Raw genomic sequence first — 16,955 nt, 5'->3', positions numbered from 1 at the left:
ATGCTCTTACTTTTCAGTGTATGGAGTGAAGATTAAATGGAGGGCTTGCATTAGATGTTCTCTGCTCTCCCTTGTAGCTGTGACACCTCCATAGCTTTCACCAGAGAGGTTAGGGATGCTGGAGCTTATCCTGCTTGCTCAAGGGAGACTCTTTTTAATTAACCACCTCAATTAACAAATGGAGCTTGGCACAGAGCTAAGATGAAGTTCTTCAATTTAACATTTCCTTCGCACATAATTTAAATCTCAGAATCCTTTTTATAATCACACACTTGGAAAGGGATCTAGAAGCCATCTAGTTCATTTTCCTCCTCTGTGAAAGAATGAATATATGTATGAACACACACATACACATACACACACAGACACACACACACACACACTCCTTTCTCACCATCCTAATAAGCAACAGCTCTTGATTATTCTGGAGCCAAGCCAAGAAGTATAGCCAATTCCATCGCCTCACTGTTAGGAATGCCCTAGCACACCTCACCCTCTCTGCCTTACTATACTCAGTGGCTTCCAATGCCTAAGGCTGTCTAATCTTGGCAGCAAGTGTATCTGTCAGTCCTTGACTTGCACATATGATGTGGTGGAGAGAAGTGAGCATCTGCCTTAAGACAAGTGAGTGACCTAGTTTGCAGGGGATTTTTCCAGGGCACCTCATTCTCCTCTGCCTAGACCAAGAGTCTCAATCCAATTTGCCCGTGGGGCTGGGTTTTGACATTCCACAGGGGAATTTACTCTCATCTGGCTCTTTTCCAACTTTTATGTCTGAGCTCAAAAGTCACCTCCTTTGAAAGGCCTTCTTTGACCACCTACTTTAAAGTAGGTGTTCTTCTCTACCATAGTGGTGATGTCACTACATCCTATTTTTTTTATGACCCTAGTAATGATCTCTCAATATATTTTCATCTGTAAATATATTCATTGTCTATCTACCTAGCGACAATACGTGCTCCATGGATACCAGGACCATTTCTGTCATTTCCAGTGTTGTCTCAGTGCCTCGCAAAGTATTGAACACACAGTGGTTGATTCTATTGGTCAGCTATTGCTGCAAAACAAACAATCTCTGATTTCAGTGGTATATGACACTGAGCATTTCCTATAATGCGCACAGATCTTCAGGTCAGCTGGGACAGCTCTGCTTCAAACTTTAGTCTGTGGGCTATGAGTTGACTGGGGCACTTCTGCTTACTGTATTTATCTTTCTTATGAGACCAGCAGGCTCTCTGGGGAACGATTTTTTATAATCTCTGCTTGAAATATGTCTGCTAATATCTAAGTTGCCAGAGCATGTCACATGACCAAATGTGACATTAATGAAGCAGGAAGGTATATTTTTCCCAAGGAGTTTGAGGGAAAGACAAATAATTGCCAAATAATAATCTCAAATACCACGATGCTACACAAATATCAGTGACTGAATAAGCAAATGCACCTTCCCCTAAATCAGTTAACCTTTGTAGATAAACCACTTTTCAGGCATTACAGCCCTGTGTCTCATCAGTGTTAGTCTTAAGGTATCAGTCCCCTGTAAATCCATGACCTAATGTAAAAGAACCATACTGCCCTGCTTGCCTTGGACAGGAGCCAACTCGAGATCTCTGCTTGTTTAGCAGAGGTTAAAGCCTCCTTCATTTGATCCTGGCTCTCCCTGTCCCCTCTTCAGGTATAGGGAAGGTTGTGTTCCTGCCAAAAACTAGAGGGGATGGAACCAATTAGGAGAACCTACCATCTGGTGGTGTGGGCTCATCAGATTTGCAGCCAAGATTCCAACTGGGACCGTTAAAGAGTTCGTGTACAATAGCTTGAGTGTTTGAGTAGAGCAGGAAATGTCCTGGTCACTGGGACAGAGTATTGGTCCCTCAGGATCACCACACATTTACAGCTGAAGGCCCCAACATATTGTCAGAGTATCCTGGGGAGAACAGCTCCCATTACTTCTATGTGGGTGAATGGCTAGCACTTTCTAACTGTTCTGTGAACACAGGTTTACTCCAGGATGGACAGGGATTACCAAAGACCCCTACAGCTTTGATTAACTCAGAAGCCTGAATTTTAGACCTTTTGCCTGTCCTGACCTCTGATCTTGCCTTACCCACCAGAATCCCTTGTATGTGCTTCTCTCATTGGTGTCTCTTCTGGCTTTACTATGTTGACCCTTTGTCTACATTGGTTCAGCTCCAGGCTCTCTGAATTTTCTTTTCTAAAAAGATGTGCAATGGGGGACATCTATATATAGAACAATGGGGAACATCTATATATAGAAAGAATATATATGTATACACACACACGTATTATAAATGTATTTATTTACAATAAATACATAAGATAGACAATAAATACCTTTACATCTATATATAGATAGTGTATATATATTTATATATATGCTTAATAGGCAAAATATATATATAAAAAATATACTTTGCATATATATTGTATATGCTTTGTGTATATATATGCAAAGTATATATATTTATATATACATTTTGCCTATATATAAATACATATAATATATATTTTATTTATATTATTATATTATATATATAATATATTGTATTATATATGTATAAAATATATATTATATATATTTATATTATATATTATATATATTTTATTTATGTTATATATTATATATAAATAATATATATTTTATTTATATTATATATAAATAACATTTATATTATATATTATATATAAATAATATTTATATTATATATAATATATATACATTTATATAATATACACATATATACAAAATATATAAATGTATATACGTATATATGTATATACATTTATATATTACATATATACAAAATATACATAAATATATATTTTATATATATATATTGCCTATTAATCATATATATAAAATGCTTAATAGGCAAAATATACATATAATATATAAATAAAATAGAAAATATTATATATACATATATATATTTTGCCTATTAAGCATTCATTCTCTATTCTTTTGGTAATAGCATCCTGATTCCGTTTGAGGGAATTATTCCTCTGCCATGTCCACACAGTGTTGGAAGGTCTGACTAAAATCCACAATCCTTTGGTCCTTCTCACTACCCCAAGCTCTAAAAATGATTCTTTCACTAGGCCTATGTCAAGCTAAAGACTACAATAACCTGGCCACTGTGTCACACTCAGAAATAAGCATGTGTTCTAAGTTTTATTCAATGACATCAGGCCCAGGACATTTGTGAAACTGATGAAAAAAGAGAATTTTCCTCCCACTGGACTTTTAGCTGAGCACGTGAAGGCTGCCAGTGCTGTGACATACTTATGCCTGTAAAGCCACTTTGGAGAAAAGTTAAGCATAAAAATCTAGAGGGCATGTCTCAGTCCTGATGACATCAATTAAGCCCTTGAATCTGGCTATACCTGAAATCAAAACTATCCAGTTAGTTGGGTTTCTGTCACTTGCCACCAAAAGAGTTCCAACTTCTTACTGTTCAAATGGGCTTCCCCCCTTATTTCTATAAACAATAATTTCTTAAGCCAAAGAAACTCTATGATCCACATATTTAGTCCATTTTCCTGGGCTGAATCGTAAGTGAAAAGAAATGCTTTAGGACTTAGTGTCGCTATATATTTAGAGCTTGGATAAACTTAGCCTTAAGATTTCAATTTTCCCTATCCATAAAACAGATTCATTTATAGATTATGACCACCTTTGTAGGAAAACACTAAAAATTAATTAGTTACATTATACTTATGTGCATTTATGCTAATAGATAAGAGGCCTGGTTAATTATATTACCCTGCATTTGCCTAGCATGTTTGATTTTTCAAAGCTCTTTCATGAAAGTAATGACACTTGCCTGTTCTAATAGCTTCTAATAATATGGGCATTAGCACCACATATTATACATCTGGAAACTAAACTGGATATAAAAGCTTCTTGGCTAGGCGTGGTGGCTCACGCCTGTAATCCCAAAACTTTGGGAGGCTGAGGTGGGTGGATCACGAGGTCAGGAGTTCAAGATCAGACTGGTCAAGATGGTGAAACCCCATCTTCTACTAAAAATACTAAAATTAGCTGGATGTGGTGGTGGGCACCTGTAATCCCAGCTACTCAGGAGGCTGAGGCAGGAGAATCGCTTGATCTTGGGAGGCGGTGGTTGCAGTGAGCTGAGATCACGTCACTGAACTCCATTCAGCCTGGACGACAGAGCTAGACTCTGTCTCAAAGCAAACAAACAAACAACTTCTCAAGTTTATACAGAAAGCCAATGTCAGAATTGGCATTAAACAAGTTATCTCAAGTTCTGCACATACTAGAAAATCTATTAAGTTTCATTTGAAATTGTTCTACTGGTCTATAGTACTCTTAAAATCAGAACAAAATATGTACAAATGATTAAAATTTGATTGAGATAATTATCACAGCCCTGCTTTTAAGAAAAAAAAATGGAAATAAACTAGATACCCATAAAAGGTGACAACTTAAGTAAATTAGGGTACATATGTGTGATGGGCTTTTAGGAAACCATTAAAAATGAGTGTGTAATAATAAAAGTAGCCTAAAGTTATAATAAGCAAAAAATCATGTTATAAGATAGTAATATAAATCCATTGATATTTAATTGTTAAGTTCAAAAAAAGGTGAAACATTTATCCTTAGCACTATAATTACACAAGTTTTATTGTGTTTGCTGTCTCTGTTCCTGTAGCTTTCTGTAACATATATATATTACTTTTGTAGACAAACTAAAGGCTATTCTAAAAAACTTTATTTTCATCTTAGAGATTCCACACAATGAACACATTAAAACATGCCAAACCATTGGGTATCAATTTTATTAGTCTCCAATTGCCTCATTAATCCCAATTTTGCCTGACTCCTCTACCTGGACCTCCCATAGCCCTGGGCTCCCCTGTGTTCTCTGGACAGAAGGCCGGGACACACCAGAGTCACAAGGTGCATACAAAGCACTAGCCTCATGCATCAATGACAAACCCAGGCCTTGAATCAGAAATTTTTTATTTAGAAAATGGAACCTTATACCTTATTTAGGCCCCTTCATGACAATAGTCCAGCAGGAACTAAAATGAGGTTTCAATTTGACTTACACCTGGTTTTCACCCCCATAACTTTGTAGCTACACAATAACAGTCACCCATAGGAATTTACAGCAGAGACTGTTGGAACTCTCAAAAATCGTAGTATCAAAGTATTACTCTAAGCAGCAATAATTCAGGCTTATTCTTGTCACTGCTACTGCTGTTATGCAATATACGCCATCTATTCATTCATCTAGCACCATTGAACACTATTCCGTGGTGGAGACTGTGATGGGAAGCTAAAGAAAATAAGGTCATTGGCCTCACATTGCTTAGTCCAGTTGGGCAGATAAAACAAGTGTTCACATGAGTAAAACTCAGGGATAGGCATGACCATTGCTAAGAGGATGGTAAAAAGGGCTGAGGGGCAGAAGAGCACGTTAATATGAAAGAGAAAAAAAGGCTCAGTGAAGAAGATAAAATAAGAGCTAGGGGTGACTAGAAAGAATTTCAACAGAGCAGTGTAGAAGTAGAAATTTGTAAGTGCAAGTTAAGGAAATAGCAGTGTGAACCTGAGGACCACTGAGTTGTTTGGTTGGAACAGAGGCTGAACTTCAGTGCTATGTATGTCTTCCTTGTTAAAATAAATGAGGACTCTGAATGAATCCCTGCCTCCACACAGGCTCACTAGTTCTCCAGGCACTCTACTGGATCAGCCTTCAATCTCCAGGAATGCCCATGGGCACTCAAAGAGCCACAGACGATGGCAATGCACCTCTACACCAAGTCATCAGCTTCCCTTTTCCCTGGCCTCTGTCCCCATCCTCCTGCTCATCTGCCAGACTCCATCCCAAACCGGAGATGGGTGTAAAGAAACAAGACCACTGAAACTCAAGCCAGAAGTCTTCAGGAAACGTGGATTTGGCAGAGTACTATCAAGCATCTGATTTCTGATGAGAAAACAGAAATCTAAACACGGCACTTCTTTGCTTAAAACTCTTTCATGGGCTCTTTAGCACTTGGGCTAAAGATCAAAATCCATAACAGAGCCCACGAGGCCTGGCCAGGCCTCTGCACAGGAAGCTCCTCAAACTCTCCTCCTGTTCCCAATATCGAATCACCAAAGCCTTCAGTCCTCAGCTCAAGCGTCTATTCATCTCCCTGAACAGAGCTGGTTCCTTTGTAATACGCTTTCATAGAATCATGGCCCTTCCTTTCAGATCATTTATTATGACCTATAACTATATACTCATTTGTGTGATCATCTAATGGCTGCCTCCTTTATTAGCTGGTGAGCTTCGTGAGCATAGGTCTGCTTCCTAGTTATGTTCACAAGAGTAAGCATTCCATAAATACTTGTTAAATATTGAATGAATTCACCTGAGGCCCCAAAGTAGGCTTAATGTTCGTGCATTTGCATACAGAATGTGCCCTGGATGTGCAACTTGGTGGAAGGAAGTCTAGAGCTTTCCTTAGACTCTTAGCTTGTTTAGGGACCCTCTCGCTAGCCAAAGATAGAGAACTTCTATTAGTCATATATCCCTGGTGTTTTCCATATGCTGCCAGTATAGAAATACAGCTCCAGAAGGACTCTCAGAGACCATGAGCTTCATTTCATAAATAAGCTTGGGGGAGGGATGTTTCTCCAAGATTACACCTAAAAGATTCAAGAAGGTAGTCCAGCATTTGAATCCATGTCTTCAAATCTCAACTCAGTGTACTATTTACTACATCAAACCTGCCGTTACAGGCAGGTGTGTGAGTGTGCGTGTGTGTGTGTGTTTATACAAATATATACATATACATTTTCCCATCTACATCCTACCTCTCTTTCCAAATTCAACTCAAATGTCTTTGTTTCATGAAACCTAAATCCCTCCAACTAAAGGTTCTCCTTCCTTCTTCTGAATGTATGTGTGTGAGAGTGTGTGTGTGTGTGTGCGTGTGTGTATAGGTATGTAAGAGGGAGACAGAGAGAGAGAGAGAGAGGCAGATTTGGTTTATGTCTATTTCCTTTATGAGAACCTGAGCCCCTTAAGAGGAAAACCAATGCCTAATGCATTTTATTTTTCTCAATTTCTAGTGCAATGCCTTGTAATAAAAAATGAATTTCATCTCCTGCATCAGCTGTCACCAATTTGAGGCCAAGTGTAGATTCAGTGGAAAAAAAAAAAAATCTGTAATCAATCAATGCTGTCTGCAAAGGCATGGAAGGGGGCAGTGACAGTACATATCCCCATAGAAGGTGATAATAAAAAGGTTTTGGATGAATTAATTAACAAATATGTGAATCATATCTGTTTTCCAAATGTGCCATGATTACTTTATCCTGAGAGGCTAAAAGGAGAGCAGTAAGCTCACTCATACCAGCAGGATCTTCAAACTAGTCAGGGAAAGAAATGTTTACAAGGATTTTTCTATCCAGAAAAGCTGATGATTATCAATATTATAATAAGAACCAAGAATCAACCATAGACAAATGTCAACACTTGTGTGCCTTAATGTAAGGGCACGGGTGACGATGGAGGAGCCAACATCAGACTGTAACATTAACCAGAGAACTGTAGATATCTGCCATGGAGCTGAGAACATAGTGTGGTGCAGGAGGCAAACTCCCAACTCTGCCACATGGTAACAAGCATATGCAGCAGTGGTTGAGGGGAGGCGAGGAGGAATATTGTGACTTTACCCACTCAAAATACCCTCCTCCTACTCCACAACCAAAATCTGCTCCACCCTTTAATGCCTACTAAAGTTCCACCTTCCCCAAGAAGTCTTCATTATCCACAGTCTTAGCTTCTGCTTTGGAAGACTTAGCTCTTAAGCTTGAATCATAAATTCCACTGTGGCACTTCTACTGTAGGGCTATTTCACTGCTATGGTACTTTTCCCTGCTCATATAGTCATAGATCTTTAAAGGGAGAAAGTTCATGGAGTTTTAGAGCCCCCCAAACTGACTTTAAATTCTAGCTTAGGTTTTTATTGTGCATAATATAAAGAAGACACAATCTCTCCCAGTCTCAGTACTATCATCTAGGAAATGGAGATAATAACCTTTCAATATCATTATAAAACTTAAGACAACATCTGCAAAGTATTTGGCACATAGTAGGTCTTCAAAGTAATCCTTGTTTATCCCACCACCAGCCACCATTCTTTTCATTACTATATATAGACTAATTTTTTGAGAGTAGGAGTTATACATCTTTTGTGTCCTCTATTATTTTGTGACAGGGTAAATAATAAATATTATTAGAATAAAATAATAAAATGATGAATGCTGATGATATAAATCAAGTGGAGCAGATTGGCCTACTTTCAGGCCTTCTCATGCAACATAATTTGGTTACTCTAGGAATAGGCACAACAGGAAGTAATGGGAACTTTAAGAGTTTGTGTATTTAAAAAGGACAGTACTTCTCAGCTCTAGACAATAGAAGTTGAGCAGGAATGTGGCCCAGCATTGCTTAACACCCTAAGTTTTTTTTTAAAAAGATGCCAAAAGTCAGGATTTTTATGCCAAATATGAAAAAGCCTTGGGTAGGTCAAGAAAAAGAAATATGTGTTGCAACTCTGAAGTTGATGAGCCACGCTCAGGCAAGCTAGGCCACCTGTCTGTTGCCAGTGCCTAATGTCTTGTTAGGTAGCTGCCAGGCTTCCCCAGTAGGTCCATAACAGAGGGCATCCCACTATAGTTAGGGTTGCTACCTTCCACCTTTTGTCATTGAGGCTCTGGACATCTTTATGCTGTGTAATTCCCTGACTCCTACAGACTGAACTCCTACTCCTGAACTCCTACAGTTCATTTGTGTTAGGGGCATTTCCAGGTGTTCTCAACACTACACTACAGATACACATGGTCTTTCTGGCAGCAGTTCATATTCTGGTGGTAGAGATAACCTATAAAGACACAACACAGGCAACATTACAGTGCTGTCAATCAGGGTTTGCCAGAGCCAGCAGCTAAAGAAAATGAGAAGAATGGGCTGGTTGAGAAAGAGACCATCTAGATGGGGTATACTCTGTTCTATCCCAGCAAATTGAGGCTACATAGACCTGGGGCCCAGTGTTGCCAGATAATTTAATATTTTAAAATATTAATCAAGATAAGATGTCCAAGTTTTAATGTGAAACTCCATGGTTCGTACTATGTGTGGGCCCAGAACTCAGTCTCTGTGCTGGAACTGGCTTGTGGATGGCTATTTGATGACCCCTTCTGCAGATAAACAGATAACCTTATTTATTCTTGAGGCTCAATTCAATCACCACCTCCTAGAGACCAACTCCACTCTTCAAGGTATCTCTAATACTCCATACAAATTGCTGCTGTAGCACTTATAACACTACATTTTAATTTTCTCTGTACAGGACAGAAAAGTCTTACTATGGATAAAGTACTCTAGGGCAGGGAATGCATCTTAATGTTGTCTGCATTTGTAACACTTTATATCATGCCTAGGTTTAGTTAAGGGCTCAAAAATGCTTACTAAAGGGATGGAAGACTTTTTAGATTAAAAAGTTTCTTAAAGTGTGATCCCCATAATAACTGCTATAGAATTCCTCCAGGGCCTACTCTTGAATATCCTGATTCAGGAAGTAGAAAGTCCATCATGATTCTTGCTTTAAACAAGCTCCCTGAGTGAATTTTATGTGCCTTGAAGTTTGTGAACCTCTGGGCTAAACTGTAAGCTCTGCAAGGAAAGAAACTGTGTCTTCTTTCCTGGCCCTTATATTTCTAGTATCTGGCCCAGTGTTTGGCATGAAGCAGGCATTCAGTATGTATTTGCTGAATGAATGAACAGATGAATAAATTAAAAGGTAAGAATTAGCTGCCACCCTGCACTATAGTAATATAGACCTTTAATAGTAATAATCTTAATCAGTATTTCTTCTATTCCTTTATTTACACTTACCACAAAGGTACCAAGATAAGCTGGGTAGCTGGTGAGTAAATATCTTCTCTATGCACAATCTCCCCAAACCCTAACCCTGTAAGCTTGGTAGAGTGCTCAGAGGAGATCCCAAGGCTTTGGGTTGCTCATTCAATGGCTTTACTCTTTAATAATGGCAGACAAGGAAAGCAAGAAAGATTGAACACAACGAAGGCACCAAACTCTCACCTTGGCCAGTAGTAGCAGCCATAACCCTCTTCTATTTTCCCTACCTTCCCTACCATATAACCATCTCTCCTCATTTGTAGTCCCCTGCTACTAGCATGTCTAGCCTGAACAGTTCCCGTTACACTTCCTCTCCCTTCCTTTCTCCACCCTCTGGTGGAGGGATAATGAATAGCAAAATGCAAAGGAAAAAAAAATCAAATGACAACAAAAATCAAGAAAAAACAAATAATATTTGGTCATTTTCTAGATGTAAGACTGATGGGGCAGTTAATTTAAGGTAACTACTAATTCAGATTTCAAAAAATCACAGCACAGAAAATTAGTCTGAATAGGATGCTTTTTTTTTTTTTTGCTTTTCCATGTATCAGTAATGAGTCCATTCTTCCTGAAACTGCTTTGCTCCCATGGACACTTTTTTACTCAATTCAAACTGGGACAGATGTAAAGTTTTCCCAGACCAGTGGATCACGGTGAATATAGCCCTAAACTGTTCCTAGCCTCACATGAAATTTAAGAGAGACTCCTCCAGTCAGGCCACCATTTCCACCTAAATTGCCCAGTATCCCCTCTGGGATCTGGGAACTAAAGAAAAGAAACACAAAGTCTAAGCACAAACTAAGATTATTGCCTCTCAGATAACCCCATAACAACGTTTCCCACTAGACTGTAAGCTACCTGAGAGCAAGGGTTTTTTATCATCTATGTCTTTCCAATGCTTATGTTTATAGCTTTGAAGAAACATTTAAAGAATGAACTAAATGAACAAGACAGGAATCCAGGGAAATCTGTACACTAGTATATAGATGGCAGCATCACGTTCAACAACTCAGATCCATCCACTTCAGCCCTATTGGCCAAAATGAACAACATTGTCTGTATCATATTTCTGCCTTCCTAATAAACAGCCATTAACCCTACTAGAGATCAAGTCTTAAGTTGCTAAGATAACAAGTCAGATGCATCACCTTTTGCTTTTGAACCTTTTCTCCTATTTTTGTCTTTTATCTTGCTGTGCCAGTCAACATCTTGACACTAGGAGAGCAGTTCACATCTCTTTCTACCAAGACCTGTTACAGTTCTCAGCAGCATGAGTGAATACATACATCAGCTCTTTATTCTTGATTCTCTAAGCAAGTAACACAAAAGCTATAGAGTATGACAAAAGCTATGGAACCCTGCCCCAGGACATAAATTAGCACATGCATATGCATGCAAAAGTTTACAGATACACTGAGAGCCTACACCCAAATGCCCCTTTTAAAGATCCTAATCAAAGCCATATTAAAAAAAAAAAAGAAAGGTTATCTGATGGCAAAATAGCTACTCAGTATTATTCTAGATTCCCAGAAAGATGAATTCGTAGAACTAGAATTCAGCAATTAATCAGCTCTTTTGTTAAGGGTAGTAAGTAACACAGTAGACAAGATTTCAACCTCAGAATTACAAAAATGCAGAATTGTTATTTTATTTATTCAATGGACCAGTCCTGTGCAAATCACAGCTACAGTTTGAAACACTGTAAGTTTTTCTCCTTAGGTGTTTTATCAGACCTCTGCCTTACAAGACCCTGAAAACTCCCTTTCATTTCTTGGGTAATCCCACTAGTTGATTAGGTTACCATAAGGATTAGTGTATCATTTGCTTCCTGAGTGACCCTGGGCAAGTTATACAACCTGTGGTAGCCTCAGTTTTCTCATCTATAAAATAAAGATAACGTATAGTACTCTGCAAAGCTCCTGTGAGGACTAAATGAGCTAACACATGAAAAGCAATCAGTGCATTACATGGGCTGTAGTCAATGCTTAATAAATGGTAACGAATGTGACTATAAATGAATATGAAGTATTTATCATAGTTCTGATGCACAGTTAAGTTCTCAATAAATGAAATCTGCTATAATTATAGTTCTTGGAATTTGTATCAGCATTATTTTAGGAGTGGTCTTAGGGATAGAAAGAATTCCAACTTCTTATTTTGAGACTTCAAAGCAAAGCCTATTTGAATCATTGAGAACTCACCATGTGGGACTCTGAGAAAGACACAAAGGAAATATGGTCCATGCCTTCAGCCGTAGACAGCACAGCAGAAGTCACCAAGTCAGCAGTGACAAAGACTATCGTGCCTATTCAATCCAGTTTGGGGTCTCGAATTGTTCTTGTGCATTCAGCTCACACGTCCCTGCTATAAATTTTTACTTGAGCTTAATCCCTGAAGGGAAAATATGTCTCCTGATTAATTTTTATGCTTTCATCTGTCATAAAATGCCAATGATGTGAGCACAGGCTTCCTTTTCATTCCTAGTTGCCAGAAAAACTCAGAATAGTGTTCATTGCCCACACTTCATAATGCATTCAATTCAGATGTCAGAGATTTATCTAGCCCTTCTCCTTCTTGAGGCCACCTTTGTTCTGTTTGATGCTCAGTGACCATCTTACAAACTGTGTCTTAAGCAACCAATATCCTCAAGCCATTTTAAAAATGACCAAAGCGTCAAGTTTTAATAATTATTGGTCACCTCCAAAAATGAAGAACCAGATGTATACAACTTCTCAACTATCCTTTCTTGTCAAGTGATATTCTGTCCATTTAACTTGTGAATAGGAAATGCCTTAAGCATTTTAAACCACATTCTCATAAACTAAGGACCTTTAATTCTATGTCTCTCAGAAGTTTCGTATGTGTAAATCTTTTTCAGCTGAACCAGAAAACCTCTGCAAGGTAGAGGAGATAGTCAACGCAAGCACCCATCACACTGGCATTTCACTTTAGCTGACAGTGAAAAAGCAAATCCATTCCATGAAACATTGTAGGGGCTAAAATGCCAACTGCTGGAATCACTCCGAAGACTCTAGAAATTTTTCTTGGAGGGCTTTCTGTTATGAAGACGAATGGCAACTGAAGTCATTTTTGCAACACCACCACCTACCCACAGGCCCTCCTTTCATTGGTCTAGCGCAGAAAGACATCTCAGAAATAGAAGCAATTACTTACATCTATAGGTCATCTCAAAGCTGTCGCTGATGTTCACAATATCAATCTGGGGGAGCAGCTTCGGGGGCTCTGTGAGTTGCGACAAAGCAAATCTAAAAGCAGCATGTTCCTGTGACTGCTGGTTTGGAAATAATCCCCCTATGAGAAAAGAAAATGCAACATGGTATACAGGCTAGAGACAGGTTTTAGTTCCTCAACAACTCACCCAGATGAGTCCTTTTCTTCTCCCCATGCCAAACTCACTAGCTGTAGCCTTGAGTGGTAGAGATGAGAGCTCAAATAGAGTTAACTGGACACTGATGCTTAAACTTCTACAGACGAGCTTTTATGTGACAAGGGCCTCTAATATCTATTCCCTTGCTCAAACATTTGATTGTGTACCCCTCAACTCAGCTAAAGTCAGAGAAAACAGGAGACTTGTGCCATTTCTCTTCTTCCTCCCTTGTATAAACCACCTAGGAGCTGCTATTATCTTACATAAACATACACATAAATGCCCTCACTCCCTCGTCATGTCTAATTTGTCTAATAACAGCCCCATCTCTCACTGGAGAGCCTTATGGGAAGTAGGTACTGATCAATGCTGCAGAGTGATTGAAATCTAGCTCTGGGACCCTGTGGGCTTCTCCACTACTATAACCATTTGCTTGGGCACCTTTTAGTCTTTGGCCTAGCAAGATCTGTCTGCAGTTTAACTATTCTATTGCCCATAGGGTTTATTATTCATTTTCTCTAAAAACTCCTGATTTTCTCCAAACAATGTTTTACTTCTTCTTTTACCACTCATTATCCCAGTTACCTAAGAATGACTTGTTACATAAGGTATTGCCATTGTGTGTTTGCATGGTGGAACCTTGTGCTTCAAAGATGTGGGATCTTAGGACTCTCAAGAGGATATAAACATTCTCCTCTAGTAAAAGGCACAGAAAAGGTGCCTGTTGGGGCTCCTGTTCCAAGAAACAAGAGTCCATGGGTTACCTTTGTATTTACTGTCAGCATGTAAATCAATTACATTTCTGTGAATTAAAATCAGCCATTTCTAGAGACTGAACTATAACGATGTTTACATAGAAGTTGATCTCAGCTCTGACAGTCATCACAGTCCCAACACAATGCACTTCTAACTTCTTGTATAGTGGATATGTGTTTGTTTTTAAGAACCAATAAATGGATTGCAAACCTTTTGTTACAGATCACATGAATAGAATCAAGTACTACCTGATGGCAGTGATATTTTCAGCATTTTGTTCTACAATTTAATGCTTCAATCTCTTTTCTTGAAAACAGTAGCAATGGCTTTATCAGTTGAACAACCAAGTTAGGGCTAAATATAATTTAAAAAATCTGCAGAGATGCAGGAGAAAACATACCACATACACAAAACATCTTCAAGCATTCATACCAGTTGTTAGTTATATATAAATACACTAGACAAACACTTCCAATCAGCAAAGGTTAGGTAGTATATAAGCACAAATGTAAACAATGCCACATGTAAGAGCCAGTGGTTTTCACATGTACATGTGTCCCCATTTTAAAGAATAAAAACAACAAAAAATTCTTGATTCTGATGCTCCCCGTACCCCCCCTACAACATAACCACACCCCAAACACTACCCTGTCCCCTTTCTCCTCCTCTGCAATGAATGAAAGAGAAGGGGTGGGAGGTTGGGGAGTAGAAGGCTACAGGCTGGGTTACCAGGGAAGTGTCTCCCCTAAAGCAGGAAGTTTTGCGTGTAAAGCACTAGCAGATACATACACACTTCAGAATGTAGCTTAACAGGTGTCAGGAAACAAAGCAAGTTACTCCTTGGCCACTCCAAGCCAGCTAGCTGGGGAGGTTGAAAGAGATGAGGACTGCAACACCTGTGTGACTGACGAAACACCAATTGCACCATGTGCCCCCTGAAACACACACTCACACAAAGAATACAAACTCCCAGCAATGCGAACTTTTCCTAGTGGAGCTATCTCCCTACCAGGGGAAAGAGAATAGAAACCAAACAAACGAAGACGCTTCCAAACACAGCAGCCACTTGCTTCATTCCGGGACACAAACCTCACTGAAATGCTGGTCACACAGAAGCCCCAAGCCCTTGCGGACATGCTTTGATTGGTGTTATTGTTTCTGTTTGCTTTGCTTTCCCTCATTATTATTAAGAGTAGCACTATCTGTCAGCTCCCTCGGAAATACAGGGAGGGTGGTGGGGCCTTTCAGAAGTGCAACAACTAAGAAGGGGAAATGGGAAACAAAAAAAGCATGCAGCATGCTGAAACCTGCCTCCAAGTTGGGAGGATGGAGCCCAGTAACAAGGATAACGGACAGCCAACAGGAGGAGAAAGGAGCATGTGTACGTGTGTGTTTGTGTGTGTGTAAAAGGTAGACAACCTCTGTGGATAGGAAATCTAAGAGGAGGGGCAAAGAAGGAAGGGGGAGACTAGGCAGGCTAGGAAATTTCAGGATTGGGGGAGTGGAGACCACCAGCCCAGCATGGCAGTCAGCAACGAGAAGGCAGCTGGAGGAGTCCAGAGCAGGAGAGAGAGCCCTCCCGCCTTGGAGTGGGGGCCTTCTGGCATTATTTCAGTGGCTACAATATACCCAGCACCCCTCACTCCTTCTTCTAGAGGGTCTCTTTTGCCTCCCACAGCTGAGAAAGCACTGCCCCCTTCAATTACATATATATGTGCATATGTAATATATAATATCACACGTAAAAACACACACACACACCATACATACTTACATAAAAAATGGAATCAAGCACCATCTCCCAAGCAATAGAGTTAACTCCTTATACACCCACCACCCCTTTCAGCCTCATTTTTTTTTTCCTCCAAAGCGGTGCTTCCTCCATTTCACATGTTCTTGCCTGGAGTGTGAGTGGGGTGTGCGTGTGTGTGCGAACACTTCTCCTCTGCCCCTTATCGGATCAGGAGAAGCCCCCTCCTCTGGCTGGCAGCCCAAGTCTCCCTTCTGTCACCGCTGCACAGCTTTAGGGAGCCAAGCATATACCATATACCGGGGAGGGGGGTACACAACCCCCACCCCCCAAAAAAACCCTGGCCAGACCCAGAAAGTCCCCCCCCAGGCCGCCCTCTCACTCACCGATCTGGATATTGTTGGGGAAATTGGCACCTACTACCGCGCCTAGGAAACCGGTGCAGAAGAAGGCAAAAATGTGCTGCATATTCCTTTTTGCATTGGCGAAAAAGAAGCCCAGGTCCAATCATAGATTTGGTGTTTCCCCTCCCCGTTCCCTTTATTCTTCTCGCTTTTCTGCCTGTTCTTTCCTCCTGCAGGTCCTTCCTTGCTTGCTTCCTTCCTTCCTTCAGTGAGGTTTGTCTGTTTCCCTTGGAATCCGAGCACTTAAACTGCAGCGTTAACACCAACTGACAGCCAGATTAACTGAGCACGGGAAGAGAAGCTCGTCCTCATGCTAGCTGGAGCGCTGGCTCCCCCTCTCCCTCTCCTCTCCTCTCGCAGCCTGCCTCTCTCTCCCTCCCTTGCTCTCTCTCGCTCTCCCCCTCACACTCACACAGGCAGCAAGCTCTATGCTAATACCCACCGAGCCAGCTCGGAGTTCCACAGCCAACCTCCGTACCTATCCCCCCTGCCTCCCATCCTCACCTTATCTTCCTTTCTGTATGTGCAGAAAGGTGGGGGGGAGGCGACACGTGGCACTTGGTCATGAAAGGGGCAACCCCGCAGTCCTCTTTACCCTCCCCCGCCTTTCTGAGCTCTTTCTGCCCCCTCCCCCAGCCCTCAGGTTGAAGTTGCTGGGAATGTGGGTTCAGCTGTAAGTCAGTAGGTGGCAGGGG

The 16,955-nt window shown here is 40.2% G+C and overlaps 1 protein-coding gene across 4 annotated transcripts in view; it reads right to left on the bottom strand.

Annotated features, from left to right (window-relative positions):
• The window catches only part of GRIA1 (glutamate ionotropic receptor AMPA type subunit 1), a 320,067-nt gene extending 303,388 nt beyond the window's left edge, over window positions 1-16,679 (bottom strand). Inside the window, exons 1-2 of one of the 4 annotated variants that reach the window (XM_064366541.1) lie at window positions 15,881-16,679; window positions 13,137-13,274 (exon numbers count right to left, since the gene is read on the bottom strand). In XM_064366541.1, coding sequence (XP_064222611.1) covers window positions 13,137-13,149 — 13 coding nt within the window. In that variant the 5' untranslated portion in view covers window positions 13,150-13,274; window positions 15,881-16,679. The remainder of the gene's footprint in view (window positions 1-13,136; window positions 13,275-15,880) is intronic. The other 3 variants (XM_012460388.3, XM_012459679.3, XM_012461082.2) reach the window with 3 other exon arrangements.
• Between the last annotated feature and the right edge of the window lie 276 nt (window positions 16,680-16,955).

This window comes from Aotus nancymaae, unplaced genomic scaffold (genome assembly GCF_030222135.1).
Source record: "Aotus nancymaae isolate 86718 unplaced genomic scaffold, 86718_ANA_hifiasm-v0.15.2.pri h1tg000064l_1, whole genome shotgun sequence".
NCBI classification, from domain to species: domain Eukaryota; kingdom Metazoa; phylum Chordata; class Mammalia; order Primates; family Aotidae; genus Aotus; species Aotus nancymaae.
Note: the sequence above shows the minus strand (reverse complement) of the source record. Positions and strands in the feature narration are given on the sequence as shown.